The following is a 22,813-nucleotide window of genomic DNA, read 5'->3' as shown; positions in this document are numbered from 1 at the left end:
ATGCAGGGAGGTGAACAGGGGGGTTGAGAGAAAAAAGGAGAAAAAAAGACAACATGACGGAACACGTAAGGAAATGGGAGACAGGACAGTCAATTGACCCTGAAAGAGAATGATTATTCATGCACATGCAGATATTTGTCACACCACATGTAATCAAGACCCATTTCTCCCCACACCACATGGAAAATAAAAACAGATAATAGCATGGAATTCATATCTTAAGTAAACACTCACAAGCAAATAACAGCATGTGCAAACAGTTAAAAATTGTCAGGAAAGCCAAATAAAGTTCAGCTGAATTTTCTGATTCACTGTTTCCCCCCCATTAAAACTAAATGTTGCTCTACTCTCATGTTTCATATTTTTTAGCAGAACACTACTCTCCCTTTACTGCAATGGGTGCTGCCACGGCTTTGAAGTGGTCTGCTCTCACATGTGCTTTGGTCAGCACTGGCAGCAGGCAGGGAGCTGGATTGTGTTGCCATGAAAGGTGGTGGCAGTGCCAGGCCAGACCCGTCAGCTCGGCTGGCATCGGTGCAGCGATTCATGGTTTTGTACGAGGTCAGGAAGGCAACACAGCAACAGTTTGTCTGTGTGTGCTTTTGTGTGTGGTGCTATTTAAGCTGAGGTCGGTTGGTGTGCAGAGTTGGTGGTATGGCCGTCTGGGTAAACAGGAAATTGTCGGTCTGTCAAGATTAATCTTACCAACGGTCACCCTCACTACCAGCAACTGTGGGCATGGGATGGCAACTTTGAGGGCCAGGCAGAGAGCATGGATTGCGCTGCAAAGCAGTACATCTATTCTGTGTGTGTGCGTTGAGACCAACTAAACAAATTAAAACTGTAAACTGATGGCAGCTGTGACTAAAACCTGGCTAAACCCTCAATCTACTATGCCACATCTGATGGCTTCTAAAAGCTGCAATTTGCCACCAAAAGAAAATAACAAAATAAAAAAATAACCAGGTAAGTGTAAGCTTTTAAATAAAAATGTGTAGAGGGTTATAGTTTTATCTTACCTCTTTAAGTGGGCTAACTGCCCCTGCCACTGTTCTGGTAAAGGTTGGGAGGGGGCAGCAGATGGAAGCGGAGGAGATGAGGTTATGGTAGAGGTTGTGACCTCTGGGCCAGTAGCCTGCATGCCTGTAGGTTCCTCTGTAGACAGGCCACACACCTTGACCACCTGTGGGTAGAGCAGAGCAAACACACACCTGCTAAGCTTAGAAAACATACAAGAGTGTGGGTGAAGCTGCAGGGCGGCTTCCAAACCACCTACTGACACCTGCACATATAACAGTATATGCATGCAAATTGAGTGTTAAGTGAACACCTTTTCCAGACTGATGCCATCCCATTTCAAAATTACGACTGCCAGCATTTTTGTGGTCTGATTAATGATTGATTTGGGGAAAGGTAGGTGTGAAGGGAGCGATGCGATGAAACAAAATGGTGTGATGAGTGAGTTATTGCCAGGGGGGCTGAAAGTCATTGTAGAACATTCCACTGCCACATGGAAGTAAATGCACGAACACACAGTTGGCAATGATTGCAAGTATCTCCAGTGGGCTATTAAAGCCTGCAGCAGAGGGGAGGAGACAGAAGGAGTCATGAAAATAAAGGGGAGTATGCTTCAAACCAAAAGATATAATCGATGACATCTCATTGGCTTAAAAGCCTCTGGGCAGCATTGTTAAGTGATCCTCAATTAGCCAAAGAGACAGGCTATAATGGCTCTTGCATGCTTGATTGAATAAGTCCTTACAGTGTATATTGTCAAGAGAGATGAATCATTCTACCATGATAGCACATCCAACAGAACTACATAATAGTCATCTCTAATTTAAAATTTGTAGTCGTACAGCATTTTAACCACAGTCATGGATCAGACTGAGCTTATCATTAGTCATCATGGTACTCTCAATATATAGTGAGATATATCTAAACTTTATAAAGGAATGGATTCAAATGCTTCCCACTTAAAACTACTCTTGTTATCTAAATTACTATTTTGAATTTGGGCTGAATGATGTTTATGTTTAAGTCACAATTGAAAAGGTTGGATTTATATTACATGCAGTTGTAAAAGTAATCAAAGTTCTGACATTGGTTGGATTTCAGCTTCACCTCCAATACAAGCCCTGCAAATCTGCTCTGGTAACGCAGTCAGTAAATTCAGCTAAGGGAATGTTTTCCTCATGCTGTGAGACACACTGCAACAACAATGCTAGCTCTAAAGAAACCATTTGAGGGACCCAAAACTATGGAATGCACAAACAAACGTATGAACTTCTTGGAAGGAGTAAGTAAGCATGCCTGTTTAAACTGTTGTCTGAATGGGCATGTCCACATGCTGGGAAGAGTTTAGATTAGTCTGAAAGCAGATGGAATATGTGCTAACAGTCACAAAAGGTGTCTTTCCATTCTTCTAAAAACAGACTTTTGAGCAGCGTGAAGCTGATCTGTCATCTCATGTGCTGTTTGAATGGAAGTTTAACATACGAGAAAGGTATTTGTGAATAGCGGAACTGTCAATGGCTCACGAATCTGTGATGATGCCATACCTACCTGAACAAATGTACTTCCCTCTTCACTATGGCCTTATTCTCCAAACCTTTTCCCAACTACATTCAGGTCTTAAATTCACTCTTCAAACAGACGCTGGGCACGCAGAAGTTGGTTTTACAGCATTAACCTTAACTCCCACGGGACCCATAAAACATGCTCAAATGTGGTAGAGCGACACACAGGCACATATGCACGCAGCCACACACACACACACATTAGTGTGGTTGTGAGAAGAGATAAGACATAGCAACTGCTGTCTGGAAACACACCCCACTAAATGGTATGAGCAAAAGCTTTAATGTTTCTCTGAGCAAACCCCATTTATTTAATTTGAATTCTGTTTGCACAACATGCAATATTCAGACATTTATTTCAAAGTAAAACCCTAAAGTAGTTAAGAGGACTGTTTCAATTAAGTAAACTTTGCAAAAATATAGAATATATGTTAAAAAATAGTTATGGGTAATTAAAAGAATTACAACATTTATATATGTCATTACTGTTTAGTTTAATCCAACAAACTGTCCTAAACATTTACATTAACTAAATGTAAGAAAAGTCTAATCAAAGTGACAGATACTGTTGAAGTGATTTATATGCCCGTTCTTTATTTAGCAAGGGGGGGGGGGGGGGTCTATAAATCAAATTCCGGAGATTCATTGCACATATTTCAGACAACATGAAGTCCAATGACGACATGTCCAGACTGTAGTGTCTGGGAGGTCTACAGCCCTGTGCATGTGGCAGAGTGTGTGTGTTTGCATGAAAGTTGTCAATTTGGCAGACTGTGCAAGGGGCATGTGTGGCTCAGTGGCTGAGAAACAGTTTTTCTGTGAAAGGAATAGTGTATTTGTAATTGTGTAAATGCTTTTATCCTCTCTTTTGCTTCTTTGTGTGCTTATTTATTATTTCCCGATGGGAGCAGTTCCATGAAAAAACAAATGGCTAAAAAAAAAAGAAAAAGGAGGAATCATACTGCAGAGGACTTCTGTAAAAATTGTAATTAATGAAATTTACTAAATGAATACATAAATACCAGGAACTGATTTGAAATGTACTGCTGATGGCTAACCTTTCGTCTCCCAAATATTCTATGTTCGAATTTAAAATACATAATACAGCTTGCTAAATTAAGTTCAATAGATGCAAAAATATAAATAAATAAAAAAAGGTCCAAATCATACGGTATGCCCTCTGCAGTGTTGCTAAACAGTAGGTTAACATAGGATCTAATCATGTCACTGTGAAACTTTCAACAAGGCACACTTAAGTCTTATATCTAGTACCATTTCTCACCTGCCTTTGTATGACACTTAGCTATTCTGCTAAAAGACAAAAATGTAAACATCCGTGTAAAATATGAACACCAAGTGGAGGTCACCCTCAGTTCTGTTTGCATTACCCCATTACTTTTGCAGGCAAGCCACAGTGAAGAAGTTCAAGACTGCAGGACTTCCAAAAGGGCCAAAAAAGATTGGAGAAAGGCCTACTTTTCAAAACAGTAATGCTAACACAAGTCATTCTTTAGCTTAACTAAACACACAAAAATTGTAAACAGAACGCAAAGTCATTGCAGGGAAAATAAACAGTGTCCTCTGAACTATCCTCTTGAGAAATAGACATATGCTCTTATGGGAACGATCGGCTGACCACATAATCCTGAGGGCCAATCGGATGACAGTCTGAAAAACGACATGAGCTAAAAGATTACCATAAATCAATTATCTCTTGACCCGATGATGGCGTGAGAAGGAAAATCCCATTTGGGCACAGCAATGATACTTGGATTGTATTGTGTATGTGTGTTCAACCACCTGTTTGCCCTTGTTATACCTTCACAATTTCAGATATTTTGTGGAACATTCCTTGTATGATTGCTTAAGGACAGAGACCAATGAAGGGGAGAAGATTGATGGGACGCATAGTGTCCACGTGGGAAAACTTGGGAAATACAATACATGTGTTCAATGTATATTTGAGCTTTCCAATGAAATTTGACTTCTGCTGCAGGCTGTAACAAGGACATTGCATACTGTGCATATGTTTTACAGGTTGCATTTAACTTAAATAACACAAAAATGAATCAATAGACAGACAGATAGATTAAGAAAAAAAAATTCTAACCAGCAAAGGTGTTTCTAAAGCTGAGTTATTACTGTATGGGTTTTTTTGTGCAGATCTTCATGAGGCAACAGGGTGGGAAAAGAGTGCAGCAAGAGAATCGGTTCCATGTTAGCCAAGCCCAAGACCATCCCTCCTCTAGAGGAGTATTGGCTTACAGATAGCAGAGGTTGTCTTTCTTTTCAGTTTATTTATCAAGGGATAACCCAGTAAAGCCAAGGGAACTTTCTCAGCCCCCTTACACCCCAAGCACTGTGAGACTTGAGATGAGCAGAACTTATTCAGTCAGTAAAGACTCCTCTCTTGCACTTTATAGTTTGTATGTTAAATGGGTATATAAACATGTGGCGTTACTGGCTAATACCATACCGAGTAAGTATTAGAACAATATTACATATGTCAACTACAACAAAGGGAATAGCAGTTAAACGGATGTTTCATTAATGCTTTTTAAAGAGGTTGCACAGCTTTCTGAGCCCAGGTTATATAAAAGCTTCCTGACCTTTGCAAAAACAATAACCGCATAGAGAATATATTAGTTCATCAAAGCTACGTATCATAAGGCCGAATGACTGAATTCTAAATTCAGATCACAAAGTTATAAACCACTGGATGTGCCATGAGTGAAACAAATTCAAACAAATCTTAAAATCAGCTTAATAACTTTTTTCTGTTGTTATCTGAAAGATGATTAGACAAATCCAGAATTCCTGTCCGAAAATATATTAAGTTAACCGTAAATGATAAATTCAAAACTATAAACTGCCTGCAAATCGTCTTCAGTCAATTCTCTCAGACTAAGCTCGGGTTCACTGCTGAGGTCAGTTATATAAATCCCAGCCACTGCCACGTCAACAATAAGCCGTTTTCTCAACTTTTATACAACAACCAGTGAAAATTTGGGCGTAAAATTATATTCTATAAAGTGATGATAAAATTTAATGTTCTTAAAAGCCATACTCCCTCTCCATTTAAGTTTACAACCATGGCAGACGGGCACAAGAGAAGAGACGTGAGGAGAAACAGACGCCTCAGTACAAAACAATGTTTGGACACTTTCAGAATAGCAATTCTATTCAAAATGAATGTTTCAATGAAATTTACGTTACCAATCAACGGGATGGAAAAGGCAAGTCAGTCCAACAGCAAAGAGCAAATGCAGTTTTTAGATTAATTAAGAATTATTTCTGCTATTACTACCTAAATGGAAAGTATAAAGGGAAAATTAAGCAATAGCAGGTGCTGGCACGAGAGTATGACAGCAACAGACCTCTGGTGAAAATACTAGAATACGACGGTTTCTTTGGAGCACAAATGAAAACAGGAAGGAAGCAATTGTGAGAATTGCTTTGTCATCAGGTGATATATAAATGCTTTTTTATCTTTATCTTGTATCTTGCAGGACTAGCAGTGTTGTGGTGGAGGCCTTGAGGTTAAGAAAGCAGGCGTGTGACTGGATTGTTGCCTGTTGAAACCCTAGACCATCTGGGAAATGTGTGTGTGTTAAGGGAATAAGAAGTATCACCCCCCCCAGGAGCCTTGTTACACACAGTTTTTTTCTCCATTTAATCATACACTAGAATACACAAGTAGAATACACTACTGAACACTCAACTTTGCAATGTATTGATACATTTGATGATTTGCTTTTTAAATGCCATTAAGGTTTGTGCTCCACGTTTAGACGTGTTGATGACCAAGCAAAGTCTGCAGTGGAAGAAAGCAAAAGGGAGCCAAAAAGATCTACTGAAAAGGTTTGTCTTAAGATTTCTTGTTTCCATACACTCATCTAATTACAAAAATAATATTCCAACTGTATGAGTCACTTTATTACCAAACAGCCCTCTTGAGGTCACAAGTCAAACTCTGTTTAACTTCACATTGAGAAGGTTCAGCCTTTCAGAAAAAGGTGAAACGTTCAATTAATTTAATTTGTGGATAAATAGGTGTATTTTTTACATACTATACTGAAAAGTGATAATCTTTTAGACAAAGACGACAACAAACTTTAAATTTAGAGTCTCACACTAAAATTTCCCAGTCAACTATCATACCAAGGACTGCCATAGAATTAAAAACAACAGAGCCTGACCGTAAGGGAGTTTTTTCAGCTTATTAATAAGACCGTCATTCAGAAGTAAAGTGATAATACGACACACTACAGTGTTTGTTAAGTTACAAATCAGGACAGGAAATATTAAAGGTTGTGAGTAGTATTTAAAGGAGACATATTATGCCCTTTTTCACAAGCTGACATAATTTCCTGAGGCCTTGCAGAAAAGTCTGTGATATACGTTTGTCAAAATAACACAGATAGAGGCACTTTTCCTTTTTCTCCATTAATTTACACCTCTATTCAGTGAGATCATTTTAGGGGAGTGCAGTGACCCACTGGAGTCCACTGAGCCCTTCTCTTCTTTAGGGTCTACCTCTTCTGAGATCCATTGTACTTAATGACCCTTGAAGCACACAGCCAGGCTATGAGAGACCATATGATAGATTGCCTGAGAGCTCAGACCACACACCAAACTGAGAGCAGAATACTTGACTGGCAATTAATTCTCAGATACTTATATTTTCATTGTCTGCAGTTGGGCCATATACCGCTGGTAAGCTACTGGTCTCTCTTTTAGGCACAATCTGTCACGAGTCATGTGGTAAACAGGCCCACATTCTTAAAACATGTACCGCAGAACTTATTGGCCGCTGGCCTGTTAATAGCACTATTGAGAGCTTGCATTGCAATTCCTCGGTCACAAATCGTTCCATAAACTCTTGAATTCATTGTCGCTCCATTCCTCTGTATGTTGTTGAAGTATTTAGCAGCCAACATTACAAACCAGTTTGGTCAATATGTTCATATTAGTAACAAAATTGGCTAAATTGATTCATAGAATACAAAAAGAAAGGGGGAAATCAAAATTTCCAACTTTCATGCGATAAAAAAATATAAGACGCAAATCAGAAGATATTCTTATTGGAATATAAAACTTTACATAAACAAGTGGTAAACCATTATAAGCTCATACATTTCTTTGGTTAAGTGAGATGCATCACTATTGGTGACATGATCTTAACAGCAAAGCAATAAGCATGAGCAAAAGAGTTTCATGTCCCAAAAGAGAATGCAGCATCATCTGAAGTTGAAGTTTGGCAGAGTTAGTGAAAAAGACGACTGGATAATCTAGCAAAGTGACCTGAGTTTACCCTGTTAATCTGAAAGGCTCACTGAATGTCACATTTTCAGATATAAGGGGCCCAAAACAAAATGCCAGGGTTGTCATTTTTTTGGGTGAGAGTTTTGACTTTTTTAGTTGATAGTAACTTCAGACACCCAAATATATGCTCTCAAGGACATAACAAAGAAAAGATGTGAACATATGTCCCCTTTTAAGAAACGCTGTATTAAAGACAAAAAAGTCAATAAAAAGTTAATTGTTGATGACCAAAGAAAGCAAACATCGGTATAAGAGTGTGGATCTATTCATTCTGTTGCATTGTGAAACTTTTCTGTAGTGATTTTAAGAAAAAATATCAATTAGCCAGGCTATTTTATTTGAAACATTTGTTTAGAAGCTTAACACTCAATAAGAAGGATGTAAGTGACCACTATTCCCTTGGAAATCCTTGAATGAAAAAGTGCAGATGATTTGTGACATTAGGCCTTGGCCCTTTCTTCCTATTCTGTCTCTATCTGACATTTCTGTAAAGCACTCTCTTTATGTCTGCCCTCACTCTGTCTAAATCACTCTGTCTGCATCTCTCTGTCTCTGTCAGTCAGTCCTCTCCTTCATGCTTTTTGCTCTCTCTTATCCGAATGAAGTCAGTGCTAATTAAAGAGAGATGCAGTTGCTCATATATCACAGTAAGAATCCCTTCAGATTCCAATCAGTAAAGAGCACACTGGGACTTGTTTACTCTGATTAAATCACTCGCAGATGATCTGAAAAAGAGAAGTTCTTGCGTTTGCCTTTGCGAATATGGATTTTACTGCAGAGTTTGAAGTCGAAATTTGTCCATTTTTGTAGATGAGAATCACAGACAAACATATGCCAACCTGTCTTAGGGATTTTCGAGTGGGGTTATACATAGAGACAGAGGAAAAGTTCTTAGAGGAAAAGAGAAAGGAAGGTTAAATGAGTTCATCTAGTCTGTCTGAGATTTAGTGGAACATATAAGGCAAAAGGGCAAAAAAATAAATAAGCATGTGAAAAGAAACTGGGAAAGTCCATGTGTTCATCTAAAGCCTTCCAATGCACCAGCAGTTACCACGAAAATCATAACACAGATGCAGTGGGCATTTGCGTTAGCGAGACAGCAGGTGCTGCATGATATCATCAAGTTAAGATTAAACCTGCAGCTCACCGTGTAACAAGGCACCTTAAAAGGCTTTAAAAGTTTAACACTGGAACATAAAAGCTGTTAAACGTGTCTAAAATAAGAAAGAATTGTTAAACAAAAAGTTTTGGTGTATACTATAATCTACCATTCATATAAGCAATTGATCATTTCCAACTGATGGTACATGTCTCTTCCACAGTGAGGATGTGAGGATATTAAATTCAGCACAGAAGAATGCAGTTAACCACATCTGGAAGAACCCGAATTATTGAGAAATTATGTTAAAAAAGGAACTGTTCAGCAATCCCACAGAAGTGTGCTTTCTTTGTTAAAAGTTGCTGAAAGTTATGGAAACAGTGTAAAGAAAGAGTGGAGTCTCATTATTTACTTTTTTTCTGTGACCTTTGTTTAGAAGCAAAGTTTATCCAAAATCAACACTAAGACTGAAGCACTTATACCATGCTATCATTGTTGAGCCATCATTCGTCTTACACATAGATGACAACATAAACATGGTTCTCTCTGCTTGTCAAGTTTCTCTCTTTCTTGTCATCCCTCTCGGGCTATTTCCTAAAATATGTGAACAGACCATCTGAGCAGCAGACCTTAGGCCCTGAAGGAAAACCCAACATGCTTTGTCCCTTCCCGCAAACATTTCATCAACATATAATCAAATACACAATTAAAAGGGTTAGAGTGTCTCGAACTAAACTGCTGAAATGAAGGGCAGAGAAAATTTATGTCTTATAGATGACTGATTTGTATTCACATCCTATTTCATATCCTAGCAATCAGTCATATTCCAACTTCTCCCTGTAACAGCAACATTTTCCATAATAAAGGAGAAACAATGTGGGAATTTCCTGTTGGTTTGAGGGCTGCTGCATATTATCAGCAGATCACAGCATGAGTAGAGGAGGGGAGATGAGAGCAGGAACAATATGTGAGGGCGACTGAGGAGAAAAGAGGCTGCACCAACTATCATTAGCTAATGGACTGGATAAGTCAGTCAGGCAGCTTGAAGGTGAGATCCGAAGCCAAACGTGCACACAACTTAGAGAGAGATGGGTTAAGCAGATAGATTAGCTACACTTGCAATTTGTGTCAGCAATCGTTCAGCTAAGAGTTTGAAATATTATACACAAGAACTATACATATACATGGGAGGGGGTGTTGAAAATATACACACAGGTAGAATATCAAAGTAGCCTAAGTAAAATCTAAGAAATGCAATGTCACTGAATTGTCACAATTTTAGATGGTAAAACATAAGAATCCAAGGTTAAAATCTCTGTCGGACTAGCTAATGGGCAAACGAGGGCATGTCCCATGTAACATCTGCTCTGGTGTTAAATTAATAAAATGTATGAATTTTTGTCAGTAGATTAGTCTCTTTTTTTCTTGACAGTACCTAAAATCCTCTGAGGAAAAGTTATCTAAATATAAACAAATGAGTTCAGATAAAAACAGTGCTAGTGCTACATGTTTAATTAAAGTATACTGCAATGTCACCCCGGTAAATCCGATGCAAAAGCTATGACAAACAACATACATACTTTTCATGATAATAACAATCTTCATCACTGGCTAGGGTAAATGCAAAATGACTTGCATGTAAGCTGCTGCAGTCTATTGAGGAGCTGCCACAGCGAATGGAAACCCTTCCAATCATCACACTGGTCCTTGTTTCCATTATCTAAAGGCCCAGGCTGCTATTATCATTCCTCCATAAGATTGTAATGAGAAGGTGGAGTAAAACCAACAGGCGGATAAGGTAGACCTGCTTATAAAATGTTCTAATGTGGACTAGCGTTCCCCTTTTCTCAAAAGCAGGCTGTAAAGACCTCAGTAACCAAGTGTATGACTTAATGAAATAGTGAAAGAATACATGCTTCTGTGTGTTAAGATTTATCCATTTCTGCCCATCTTTAACAGGTAGTCCATATAAAATTTCACTGCAGTTCAATTGAGCCATATCATTTTTTTTATGGCCATGTCAATAAACAGTAGTCCGTGGCCTCTCAAGCACAGATAAGTCTAGAGGGAGAAATTTTAAGATGAATTCAACAAGTCAGTATTCAGAGGGAGAAAACCTAACTAAACACTGGAGCTACCATTGGCACGAGGGTCCAATAAGAGTAGCCATTTTTACTGGAAACTTTCCAGTTTTTCTCCAATTGCGTACACTCAACATAATCCTACCCCAAGCTCCCAATATAATATCCATAACAACTTCCCTCTGAAATACGTTCATGCTTCATGTCAGTAAGAACAGAAGTGTGTTAACACAGAAACTATCCCAGGTTCATTACTGGACTAAATACACACGTGCACACATCGCAGTGTGTGGGCGTGTGGGGGCCTGTGTGTGTCTCCGTGTTTTGACTGTGATGTATAGCAATATACAGTGGAGACTGTGTAGTCTGCATTTCAGAAAGTGAGAGATTATAGCCAGAAAACGGTTTGGGAAAACATCCCAGCAGAAAACCACAGTCACAATAATTCCTTTAATAACACGTCCAAATAATTCTGTGACTGGGCAAAAAACTGTTTCTTCTTGACGCTTGACTTTACAAAAAAAAAGCATATATTTTGATCATTGTATGTTTATAGCTAATTTGTCATCCAAGATGGGGCCGTATGCACATGGAAGGATGGATGTTCCAGTGGATGTGAACTGAACTTGTAACACTTCTTCTTGACACGCTACTGTGGCTTCATAAAAAAAAACATCAATTTTAAAATGGCCATGGGTACAATTGTTGATGTTATATAATCAAGTCTATAGACTATAGTGAATGGTTATGTGCGTTTGTGTATATTTGTTTTTCCAACATGATGGGGACAAAAATGTAACTGCACACTAACTTATGGGGATCTCCTGCAAATATGGGGACAGCAAATTTTGAAGGAGTTAGTTGTATTTTCACCAAAATGTTGTGCATTTTCAAATATTGATTTAATAGTGGCTGGAGAAATAAGCTGTGAAGCAATAAGCCTATGCACTGGCTAAATAGCAACAATGGAACACCTCTTGTCAGCAAAGTATGATAACTTGTGATGCATTATCATTCCTTCATGATATTTTCCTAATTTCCCTGCTTTACTACTCATTGATATGATTAATTATCTTGCATGACTCTTTTAGAAAAAATGTATATGTGTTATTTCATATCAAAATATAAAATTACCCAAAGAGAATCATGCCGATTAGTGCTCAGACTGTCACTTCAATTATACAATCAACTTATTCTTTCATACATGGTCTTAACTTTCTACTCTGTTCTTCTTCCCATTTGTTTCCTTGATGTATGACTCATGCTACCTTACGCCTTCATACATGCATCCAACTTTTCATTCTGGTTACTAGAAGAAATAGCATATTGGTAATGCCATTGCCAATGCAAAGCTTATTACTTACTTGCAAACAAAACCACTGTGTAACACATCTAAAGTGTTTTAAACTTGACATCACTGAAAATATTTCAAGATGAGTACATCTGAGGATATCACCTGAAGCTACTGTACTTTATGTTAAAATGCAAACCTACACAACTGCCAAGTTTAAATTTTCTTCATTTCTTTTGTTTACTCTGCTTCCCTGACTCTTTAGGCATAAAAGTACGAATCCAAGATAAACTGTAAAACAAAAACATAATTGTGACAGTGGATTTAACAGCAGCATTCAGTCGTAAGAACTGTCTGGCAATTGCTCCTGCAACTGTATTCATGTTGTGAATAATAACCGCATATAATGTAAGGCATATGGTAGTACTCATAGCTTACATGAGCACACAAATGATGTTTTATGCACCACTTTAAATAACAATGGTGATTTTTAGATGCCTTGCCAGTTTTGCAACAGTTACCAAGTCTGTGGTGCTTTAGACGATGCTAAAGTTCTTTTTGAATAAATATTATTTTTTCTCTGAATAGTTTCAGCATTGCACAAACATTAATGCAGTGTGTAGGATTTTTATTATTTTTTTGCTGCACTGGTGGAAAAAAGTATCTCATAACCACAAGCGACCGGCAAAAGCTTTCCAATCATTACATTCAACACTGCCAAGATATATGGATAAAGCAAAGATGTCAAACAAAACTTTTTGGAAGTTTTTCTATGTGCCATTAAGGCCTCTGATCGATGTTTAACTAGTGTTCACTCACCTTGGCATTAATGAGAGGACCATGGAGCTGTGCATGGAGCAATGCCTCGTTGACGTGGCCCCTGACCCCCAGCAGGGCTAGTTCCAGGCTGTGGTGCCCGGCCATGGCAAGGGTCAGCTGCTCCAACAAGCTGGTATATCTCCTCCAAGGCTGATCCAGCTCTGATACACTGGCCAAGCAGCCTCGCATTACATTCATACAGTAGCCAGCGCAGGGCTTGATCAACGTTAAGCCTCTGCAGTGGGAGCAGTACACCATCTTCACCAGGCTCTTTATACAGTCTTTGCTCATGCTGACATGTTCTGTGGCATTAATGACCTCTACACCTTCCTCCAAGGCCAGACCCAGTTGTCGGCCAGCTCCCAGTGCCCCGGCCAACTCCTGAGCCATGACAGCTGGATGATGCCCAAAAGGATTGACATCCTTTCTGATCATACGTAGACAGTCGCCCATTTCGCTATCTTCATTGCCTGGGTTGAAAAGTTGTGTGTAGACAAGTGGGAAGATGTTGTCATAAAATTGGTGCACTGTTGCCTCAACAGAGACATTGGCACCACGGAGGTAGAGGGAAAGAGATGAGAAGAGTTGATTCACATGGGGCAAGGCATGGCGAGATAGGGATGAGAAGGTTCCCTCCAAAAGAGAGCTCAGGTGGCCTTGGGAAAAGGACAGGAGGTACTGGTACATGTCTACAATGAGAGCAAAAGAGAAACAGAGAATGTAATATACAATATATATTCAGTCTATATAGTATATAAAAGAATCCTATCATCAAATATTCTAATTGTTACATTGTTGTAATTGTAATGTCTTACACAAACACATATACACACAGACACGTATACGGATATGAATTTTTTTTTACAAACTAAACTTGGACGATGCGTGTCATTAAGTTGAGAAATGCAGTTGGATATCAATTTGTATGAAGTCATCACTGCAGTAAACATCTTCACACACTGACAAAGACTTTTGTCAAAGACAAAGACAGACATTTTCTGTGACACATTATGCAAATTCTAGACTCTACATGCTACTAGAAATAAGTTTTGTGATTTTTTTTAAAGTATAGAATTAGAAAAAGGTAGAAGAAATAAGCTGTTGATCAATCAGCCCATGCATTGGCTGAATAACAGCAAGGTACTATAACTCATGAGTACTGTAAGTTATATGTGAATAATTATCCTGTATGACTCTTTTATAAAAATGTGTTATTTCATATTGTGGTTTAAAATGACCTAAAGAGAATTTTGCTGATCACTCCCCAGATTCATTCTTTCACATATGGTCCTAACCCTCTGCTCTGTTCTTCCTCCCAGCAGCTCACCATACACTGTCCACTTTGTACTGTATACATAAGCATGTAAGTTTGTGTATGTGTGTGCTGGATGCAGCGCTCTTCTCTGGGGTGTGATCTAAGCTTAAAAGTATGACAGGACATGAAGGAGCAGTAGCAACTGTACAGAAACTAAGACCAGAGAAAGAGGGTGCCAGGATACATACAGTACCTCCTGACACACACACACACACACACTCACACGCATACTTAAACAGAGCATAAACCTCCTGTGACACTAACAGCTAACTTAAAAGTACTGATGATGATAGATTGGTCTGTTTTGCTTTATGCTAACACTTTCATATTCAGCCATGATGAGAGCAATTCACACTTTGAGTCTACTTCAGCATAGAAATTGTTTGCAAATGAGCCAAGTGTGTACGTGTTTTTTTTGTGTGTGTGTGTGCGTGTGTGATTGTGTGTCTTCAGCCCCTCCCAGCTCGCAGACAGAAGGATAACAGCAGTCATGTCCTCATGAACAGCTGCACTAATATGAGCACTGTCTGGGACACACGGGGACTCCCTACTTACCAGTAAAAGGCACATCTTATTTGTAACGCCCAAGAAAAACACCATTTAGACATGCCCCCATAAACATTTGAAGTTGAAGCCTGAAAGATGCGTTTGGAAAAGTGGAAAAGCATGGGACAGAAATAAATCACGGTCAAAAGAGTGATAACTTCAAGATTGACTGAAAGCTGTCAGTAAGACCCCCAGAGATGTCTAGGTGTAAACAGAACAAAACGAGTAGAAGACAGTGACCAACGCAAAAGGATAGGGTTGAAAACAACAGTTCCACTTCAGTCTCCTCATGCCCTGGTGCAGCAGAGCTGGTACCAGTGTGAGGTCTGCCCGCATGCCTGCCAGTTGAGGTTGCAAGGCTCACTATCCACAGGACTTTTACACCACAAGATATATCCACAAGCTTTAGCTATACAGTATTATTTTATGTTGTTATAACATTATCATGCGAATACCATGGTATAGTCTTTCTCTCTGTGAGGTTCTGTTCAGTTTACATTTCAACAGAAAATCTGAGATGTAAAAGCAAATGGCTTTATACTTGGAATACTATTCATTTCATGAACTTTGATCACTAATTCCTTAAGACGTTCCATACTCGTTGAAAAACCTTTTATTTTTTTCTTGCCAAGATTGAGATAAAAAGAAAAGAATGTCAAAAAAATAAGAAGAGAGAGTGGGAGAGTGCCAGGAAAATTCAATAAAAACAAGTGTCTGAACTATTAAACAAGGAAAAACAACTACTGTACAAGTTGACTCCACCTTGTGAACATGCTGACATCTGGATTCATTTGGCCCCTGAGCACTTCCCTGTCTCTCCATGGTTTTCACTTCAAACATGTACTTCTGTGCTTAAGAAGGACATTTTGTTACTTCAAGCTTGTCCCTACCCAATTACACACACACAAAAAAGTCTTTACAGTTTGTAAAAACAGACAGCAAAGTCCTTATGTCCTTATTATCCAGAATAATTCACTGGTGGTAAATTTCTCTGTCAGTGTGGCTTATTGCATGCTCTTTGATACATTCCCATTACAAAGAGTTTGTAATCTTTCATGGTAAATCTAGCGTATAGGTGCGCAATTTTTACTTAGCCATATTGTAACCATCAAACCTTTACAGTTTATTTAGATAACCTTGAGGTAGGACACAAAACATGAAGATCACCAATTTGCTCATCAGTCACCAAAGTATGAAACGGTTCAGGTTTGTACAAAAGTGGTTTCAACAGACTAATTGGGATCAAACTGAGGGCCACATTGTGGTCAAAGCAGCAACGGCAAATCTCCTGAAAGAATGTTGGATTTAACTGTTTAACCGACTCCCTTTCAAAGGCCAAAGGCCGTGTACCAAAATTTTCTGCATTAGAGAATCCTTAAGGAATGTGGATCTGGATACCCAGATTCACATTCCTTATGGAGATTGTGTGGACAACAATGTATCAAGAAACACCCAGTCCTTTCCGACACAATTTAAAACCAAACACTGGCCATAGTAAGGAACTGCGGTGGCCAATTTGATCTCCCAGGCTAAATGCAAGTATCTCTTTCCAAATACTCTTTGTCAACTGCTAAAGGGAACTTTATTGCACTCACCTCAGAGAGGGAGAAAAGATATATTTGCATAAACGTCCTTTTAATGCAAAAAGACGCCATAATATTGTTAGCAGCAGACGGAGGATTTAATTCATTACAGAGCTCGCATTAACACTGTGATAAAAACCCTAATTATTCAAATTACGTTTTCTATTTATGGATTTTAGATTCTATTATCAGTTCATTCATATATTCATTCTTTCATACCTGCATTTATTTCTTTATTAGTTTACTTAGCATCTTATGTTGATTTTCATAAACTTGTTAATTTGTGTATTCTATTGTCATTTGAATTTTTTTTTCATTTCAGTTTTTTTCATCTATAGGATGTGTTAAATAAATGGGAGAAAAATACAGAGGGGGGTAAATAATATGGATATAAATCTATTTTATCTATTTAGTAAACCACGAACAATTATCCAATTTAAAAAAAAGTGATATGACAATAGAATATATAATCATTTTTATTTAAATAAATATAAGGAAAAGATACTAAGAAATAAGAGCGAAATAAATGCACAGAACACCAATAAAGTGTTCAATTAATAAATTGGAAAACAAATGGCAAATAAAGAGGGTGTAAATGGGAAGTAAATTATTACAATTGAAATTTGAAGCAGAAATATACATTTATTTCATATTCAATACATGACCAATAGCATAAATTAGCTTTTTGCTTTATTCTAACAGAATTTGACATATTGCTTCATTTATATCACAGCTATCACAGTGTGCTTTACTTCTATAAATAGATGTATTCAGCCAAGATACATGAGACTGAAGTCCTATACAATAGATATATTTGTTTCTTTTTCTTCTTTGTTAGCTATTGCAGCATCTCCCATGGTGTCTCCCACGCTCAGATAGCTTTGACTTCTCATACCACAATAAATCAAATGTAATTGTTGTGGGTTTAACCGCAATTTCCACTTCTGGGACACACGTTGAGAACAAATATAAAAAAAATAAAAAACACTAAAAAGAGATGTTTAAATCCCAACTACCATTGCATGAAAGTCAGTTTTAGTATGACTTTTCTGTCTTGCCTCTGTGCCTAAATCTGGATTTGACCACACTCAGTTTAGATACACACTCATGACTGGCTATCATTACAATGTTATTGTTTCCCGTCTGTATTCCCCTTGGGAGATGAAATGTGGCTGGACTGTGGCTACTTAGCATGAAGCATTTAACTTTAATTTTCATGAAAGTCCTAAAACACTGAAATTGAAAACACATAATAGCCAAGTTAACTATACAGGAATGAATTGACAGGCCAGCTTTGTCTGTAGTTCTGAAAGTCAAATCAGAGATGTTGTCTGTTTAGAATACACAATGTACTAAGGGGATAAAAATGCAGCAGTGAAGCTTTTGTCCTGCACTGGCTTGGACCGTGTATGTATCCATGCCTCTGGAATGGAATATGAGGCCATATGTCTCTACCAGCACTATGCCAAACTTACTCTCTGAGAACACCGGATTTAAATCATAGGGACCCGGTTCCATTCTATATTGTGCATAGCAATCCGGTGTTTAACTGGCACAGTTGAAGCTCAAGTGTCACCATGGCGAAGCTACCACAATTACTGATCCCTAAAAAGCATAGTGATAGCATAGCATAACTTAGGTAACCTATGGTTTCAGTCACAACTGTAATGTTCAGTGCCTTTGTGAGTAAGAGATATCCCATTCCTCAGCCAACTACCCATTGAGAAAGAAGCTTGTATGCCTGTGAGTTTTGATATAGTCTGGGTAAACATCTGAAATTAGACAACAGGATGAACCAGGTTTGATGCTTTGTCCACATCATTCTAATCAAAAGTCTACATATCTGCTGAAAGAAAAGAAGAACATCAAACCTTTGTTATAGGTGTGCATATCAGGTAAGTTATAAAGAAAGTTTCCATCCAACTTCAGTTGGATACGACATCCGACTCTGAAATTTTACTTTTTTTTTTAAACCTCATTCAGAAAACATCTCTTCGAATAAGCAGTGTCTTCTACTCTGAAAATTCCACATACACAATCAATGTTATCTTTAGCTTCCTTAATTATTTTCATCTTCCCGCTCTCTCCTACAGAGGTTATTTATAGCTGATGGTTTTTGAAGATGGGATTCTTGTTGGCATCAGAGCTGACGTGTTTCAATTTCAAAAGGGTTTCTAGTTTTGCTATTTTATCTTTAAATTCAGGAAGCGTTGTCCATCTTTGATATTCTATGTCACTAATGGATGTACATTTTGTCCCAAGATATAAAGCAATCGCATTTTTTTGGATTTTACTTATGTCTGAACAGAAAAGTGTTAGCTAAAGCATATTAGATGTTGACAGAATGTAAAAAAAAAAAAAAAGTGGTAACATCTGGAGCTGAAAAAATAAGTTAATGTAGAACTGCTAACAGTTCCTTAAATTAGCACTCCAGGCTGGTTCCAAAAGCAAAACTTACCCCAAATTGTGATAGAGTGGTAACCAGATAAGTCTGAAATAAACTGACGAGTCTAGCAAAGAATACTGTAGCTAGTAAGGATGGATGAATGAAATGTGGCACAGGGACATTAGACATTGTGAGAGAGTTATTAAGTACCTAAATACAGAACTGAACTGCTAATGTATCAGGGAGAATATTTTGATGAATGAGTTCAACCATAAGCTCTCACGTATAGCATTTCTATATTCAAATATGTATATGTGGCCTTGTAATTGTGGTTGTGCTTGCTTACATGTGCTTGGAGATGCAGTAATATTGTGATAATGAGATAGGAGACACTGTTCTCATACCATAGAGCTGTGGGCCATTTCTATCTTGGCAATCAGTCCTGAGTGAACCTGGTCAACCATCATCTCAGGCAAAGCATTTTAATCCCTCTTCAGGCTTAGGTTTCAAACAGGTCACCACACAGATATGTGACATAGTGACACGTGTGTAGATTGCATATCCTTGTTTTAATTACCAGAAAGACTGTATATATAGGTCAATATTCTCCCACGCAGAACTGGTCATCTTAAGTTACAGGGGAGAGTTGCAATGTCATACAATCTCCAAGTTTTATGGTAATAAACTATTATTAAGTTCTTGAATCAATCTTTTGATTCATCATACTTGTGTGACTCCTGAACACAGCATGAGCAAGTCTAAAGTGGGATCATGACTCATCTGTCAGACAACACGCACCGACATGCTGTTCACTCAAATCTGAACCACAAGAAGTGGGAAGATGCACTCCTACCAAAAATACAGATAGGTCTAATTCAGCATTTACAATCATAAGTATGTGCACATATTCTTGCCAACTCCCATGGCGCTCAGGGCACACTGAAAAGAGACTGAAAAGGAGAGGTGGAGGGCACTACACTCTGCTCTAGCCAAAGTAGGGAAACATGATCGAAGGCAGGGAAAGGAGCAGATGAGAAAATGACACGGACAGAGAAGGAAGAGCAATGGCTGAAGGACTGATGGGGGCCTGGGGGGAGGAGGTTGTTAAGATGGTTAATACCATAAAGGGGAAGTGTAGAGGGGCAGTGTAGCTGCAGACTGTTGACAGGCTGATGGACAGCACCTCTTGTACTAAGTATTAAGGGGGCCACAGGTCAATAGTAACCCCAATTTCTTTTTTATTGGTATACACAGTATACAGAAAACTGAGCACTCCCCTGTGCAGTATATCACTAAACTGATAAATAATTTAAATTTGAAGCATCAGGTATTAGATTTTACTCAAAAAGTAATTCAAGACAAACAACATTAAACTGAATAAAACAAATACCAAAGTGCAACAAGAATTATTCCAGCAGTGACCACAGTAGCTAAGCTTACTATGCAGCAAAGATACTCAACTGAGAAAATTTGTTATACGAACAGATTTTTCTGCAATACCACTTAGTACCACCACAGTGAGTGAGTCACTCCAGTGTTTAGTCTGCTCTGGTGGAGCAATCTCACTGCCTGGCCAAAAAAAAAGTCCTACTGGACAATGACTGCACAGGTGATTATCTTATAAGTTATTTAACCGCAACTGATGCTATGCATAGTTCCTCATTTCAACCATGTCAAAAGATACATCCCGTGGTCGTGGAAAAGATGTTAGTCTGCTTGAGAAGGGTCAAATCATTGGCATGCATCAAGCAGAGAAAACATCTAAGGAGATTGCAGAAACTACTAGAATTGGGTTAAGAACTGTCCAACGCATTATTAAAAACTGGAAGGATAGTGGAGAACCATCAACTTCGAAGGAAAAATGTGGTCAGAAAAAAACCCCTAACTGATCATGATCACTTAACATTTGGTGAAATCAAAAACAACAGTAGAACTCAGGGCTATGTTTAATAGTGAAAGTAAGAGCATTTCCACACACACAATGCGAAGGGAACTCGAGGGATTGGGATTGAACAGCTGTGTAACCCTAAGAAAACCACTAATCAGTGAGGCTAATCGGAAAGAAAGGCTTCAATTTGCTAGGGAGCATAAAGATTGGACTCTGGAGCAATGGAAGAAGGTCATGTGGTCTGGTGAGTCCAGATTCACTCTGTTCCAGAGTGATGGGAGTATCAGGGTAAGAAGAGAGGTAGATGAAGTGCTGCACCTAGCATGCCTAGTGCCTACTGTACAAGCCTGCGGGGGCAGTGCTATGATCTGGGGTTGCTGCAGTTGGTCAGATTTCAGTTCAGCAACGTTATGAGCCCAAAGAATGAGATCAGCTGACTACCTGAATATACTGAATGACCAGATTATTCCATCAATGGATTTTTTCTGTCCTGATGGCACAGGCATATTCCAAGATGACAATGACACGATTCATCGGGCTCAAATTGTGAAAGAGTGGTTCAGGGAGCATGAGACATCATTTTCACACATGTATTGACCATCACAGAGTCCAGACCTTAACACCATTAAGAATCTTTGGGATGTGCTGGAGAAGGCTTTGCGCAGTGGTCTGACTCTCCCATCATCAACAAGATCTTGGTGAAAAATTAATGCAACACTGGATGGAATAAATCTTGTGACACTGCAGAAGCTTATCGAAACAATGCCACATCAAACGAGTGCCACAATCAAAGCTAAAGGCGGTCCAACTAAATATTAGAGTGTGTGACCTTTTTTTGTAGATGGCAACTATTTTTTTGGCCAAGCAGTGTATAATTTACCATTCAACAAGAAGGACTCTTACAATGAATGGCTTACTCTATAGGTTTAGCTGCAAAATGATGACATTTGCAGTTTGGTAAAAAGTAGCATATGCACATAAAAAAAAGAGGACTCAAGAGAAGAAACAACATATTTGGGAGAAAAGGTTGATTCCATACAAGTGAGCTGCCAATGACCTATTAAAATGACTCAGAAGTATATCAGACATACTGAAAGCATTTTCTTCAAAGCCTTCTTGATCATCTGTGGATTATGATTAACAAATTAATGGTAAGGCAATGTAATAGTGTATTAAATAAACTGAAATTGATGACAACTAAAATTAGAGGTAATCTAAGAAAAAGACTGGACTCCAGATTTTCCTGGAAAAGAAAAGGAAACCTTTAGTGGAGCACACAATTAACATGAAACAGATCCCTGAACGGACTCTGAGGTGTGGAATAAATTTAAGATGAAAGAGACTAATGAAAAACTTTCCACTTTTCTTAGCAGGTGTGGCCCCTGTTCTCATTTTTCAGTTTTCTTATGAATCATGGGGGGGTAGGTCACTTACGCATTGTTTAAATTAGGAGTAAAATGGCTCTTTGTTAAAGTGTAAGCCTTTATATCAATATCATATAAAACAACAAAAAAACTTTCGCCAATTGAAATAAAACAAAGGGGAATAACTTAATATTCGAGAGAAAAATGCTTTGCAGTTTTCCAGTGGTGGACAGTGCTGTGGTTGATTTAAGAGCAGATGCAAACCTCTGTTCGTTTTGGCCGTCAACATAGATGACATAATCCACTGTGGATCATACAAACAGGACGTGGTTAGCCAGGGTCACAACACTTTTTCTTGTCAATTTATATATTTTTTTTCCCCTCACAGTTCCTGCTCCTCTGTAATACACTGATGAACAACAGAGAGATCAGTGGATAACATTTACCATGGGGAGTCCCTAATAAATTGCAAGTCAGGGAGGCAAGAAGGAAAGGGATAGAGGAGGAGGAGAGGCCACAACAGGACGAAATGAGGAA

General features: G+C 38.4%; 1 protein-coding gene across 2 annotated transcripts in view; it reads right to left on the bottom strand.

Moving 5' to 3' along the window:
- Window positions 1-22,813, bottom strand: part of LOC140269071 (glypican-5-like) — a 95,594-nt gene that overhangs the window by 55,447 nt on the left and 17,334 nt on the right. For both annotated transcript variants that reach the window (XM_072364094.1, XM_072364095.1), the window contains exons 3-4: window positions 13,195-13,883; window positions 1,020-1,183 (exon numbers count right to left, since the gene is read on the bottom strand). In XM_072364094.1, coding sequence (XP_072220195.1) covers window positions 1,020-1,183; window positions 13,195-13,883 — 853 coding nt within the window. The remainder of the gene's footprint in view (window positions 1-1,019; window positions 1,184-13,194; window positions 13,884-22,813) is intronic.

This window comes from Leuresthes tenuis, unplaced genomic scaffold, assembly GCF_036924035.1.
Source record: "Leuresthes tenuis unplaced genomic scaffold, fLeuTen1.0.hap1 SCAF_14, whole genome shotgun sequence".
Taxonomy (NCBI): Eukaryota; Metazoa; Chordata; class Actinopteri; order Atheriniformes; family Atherinopsidae; genus Leuresthes; species Leuresthes tenuis.
Note: the sequence above shows the minus strand (reverse complement) of the source record. Positions and strands in the feature narration are given on the sequence as shown.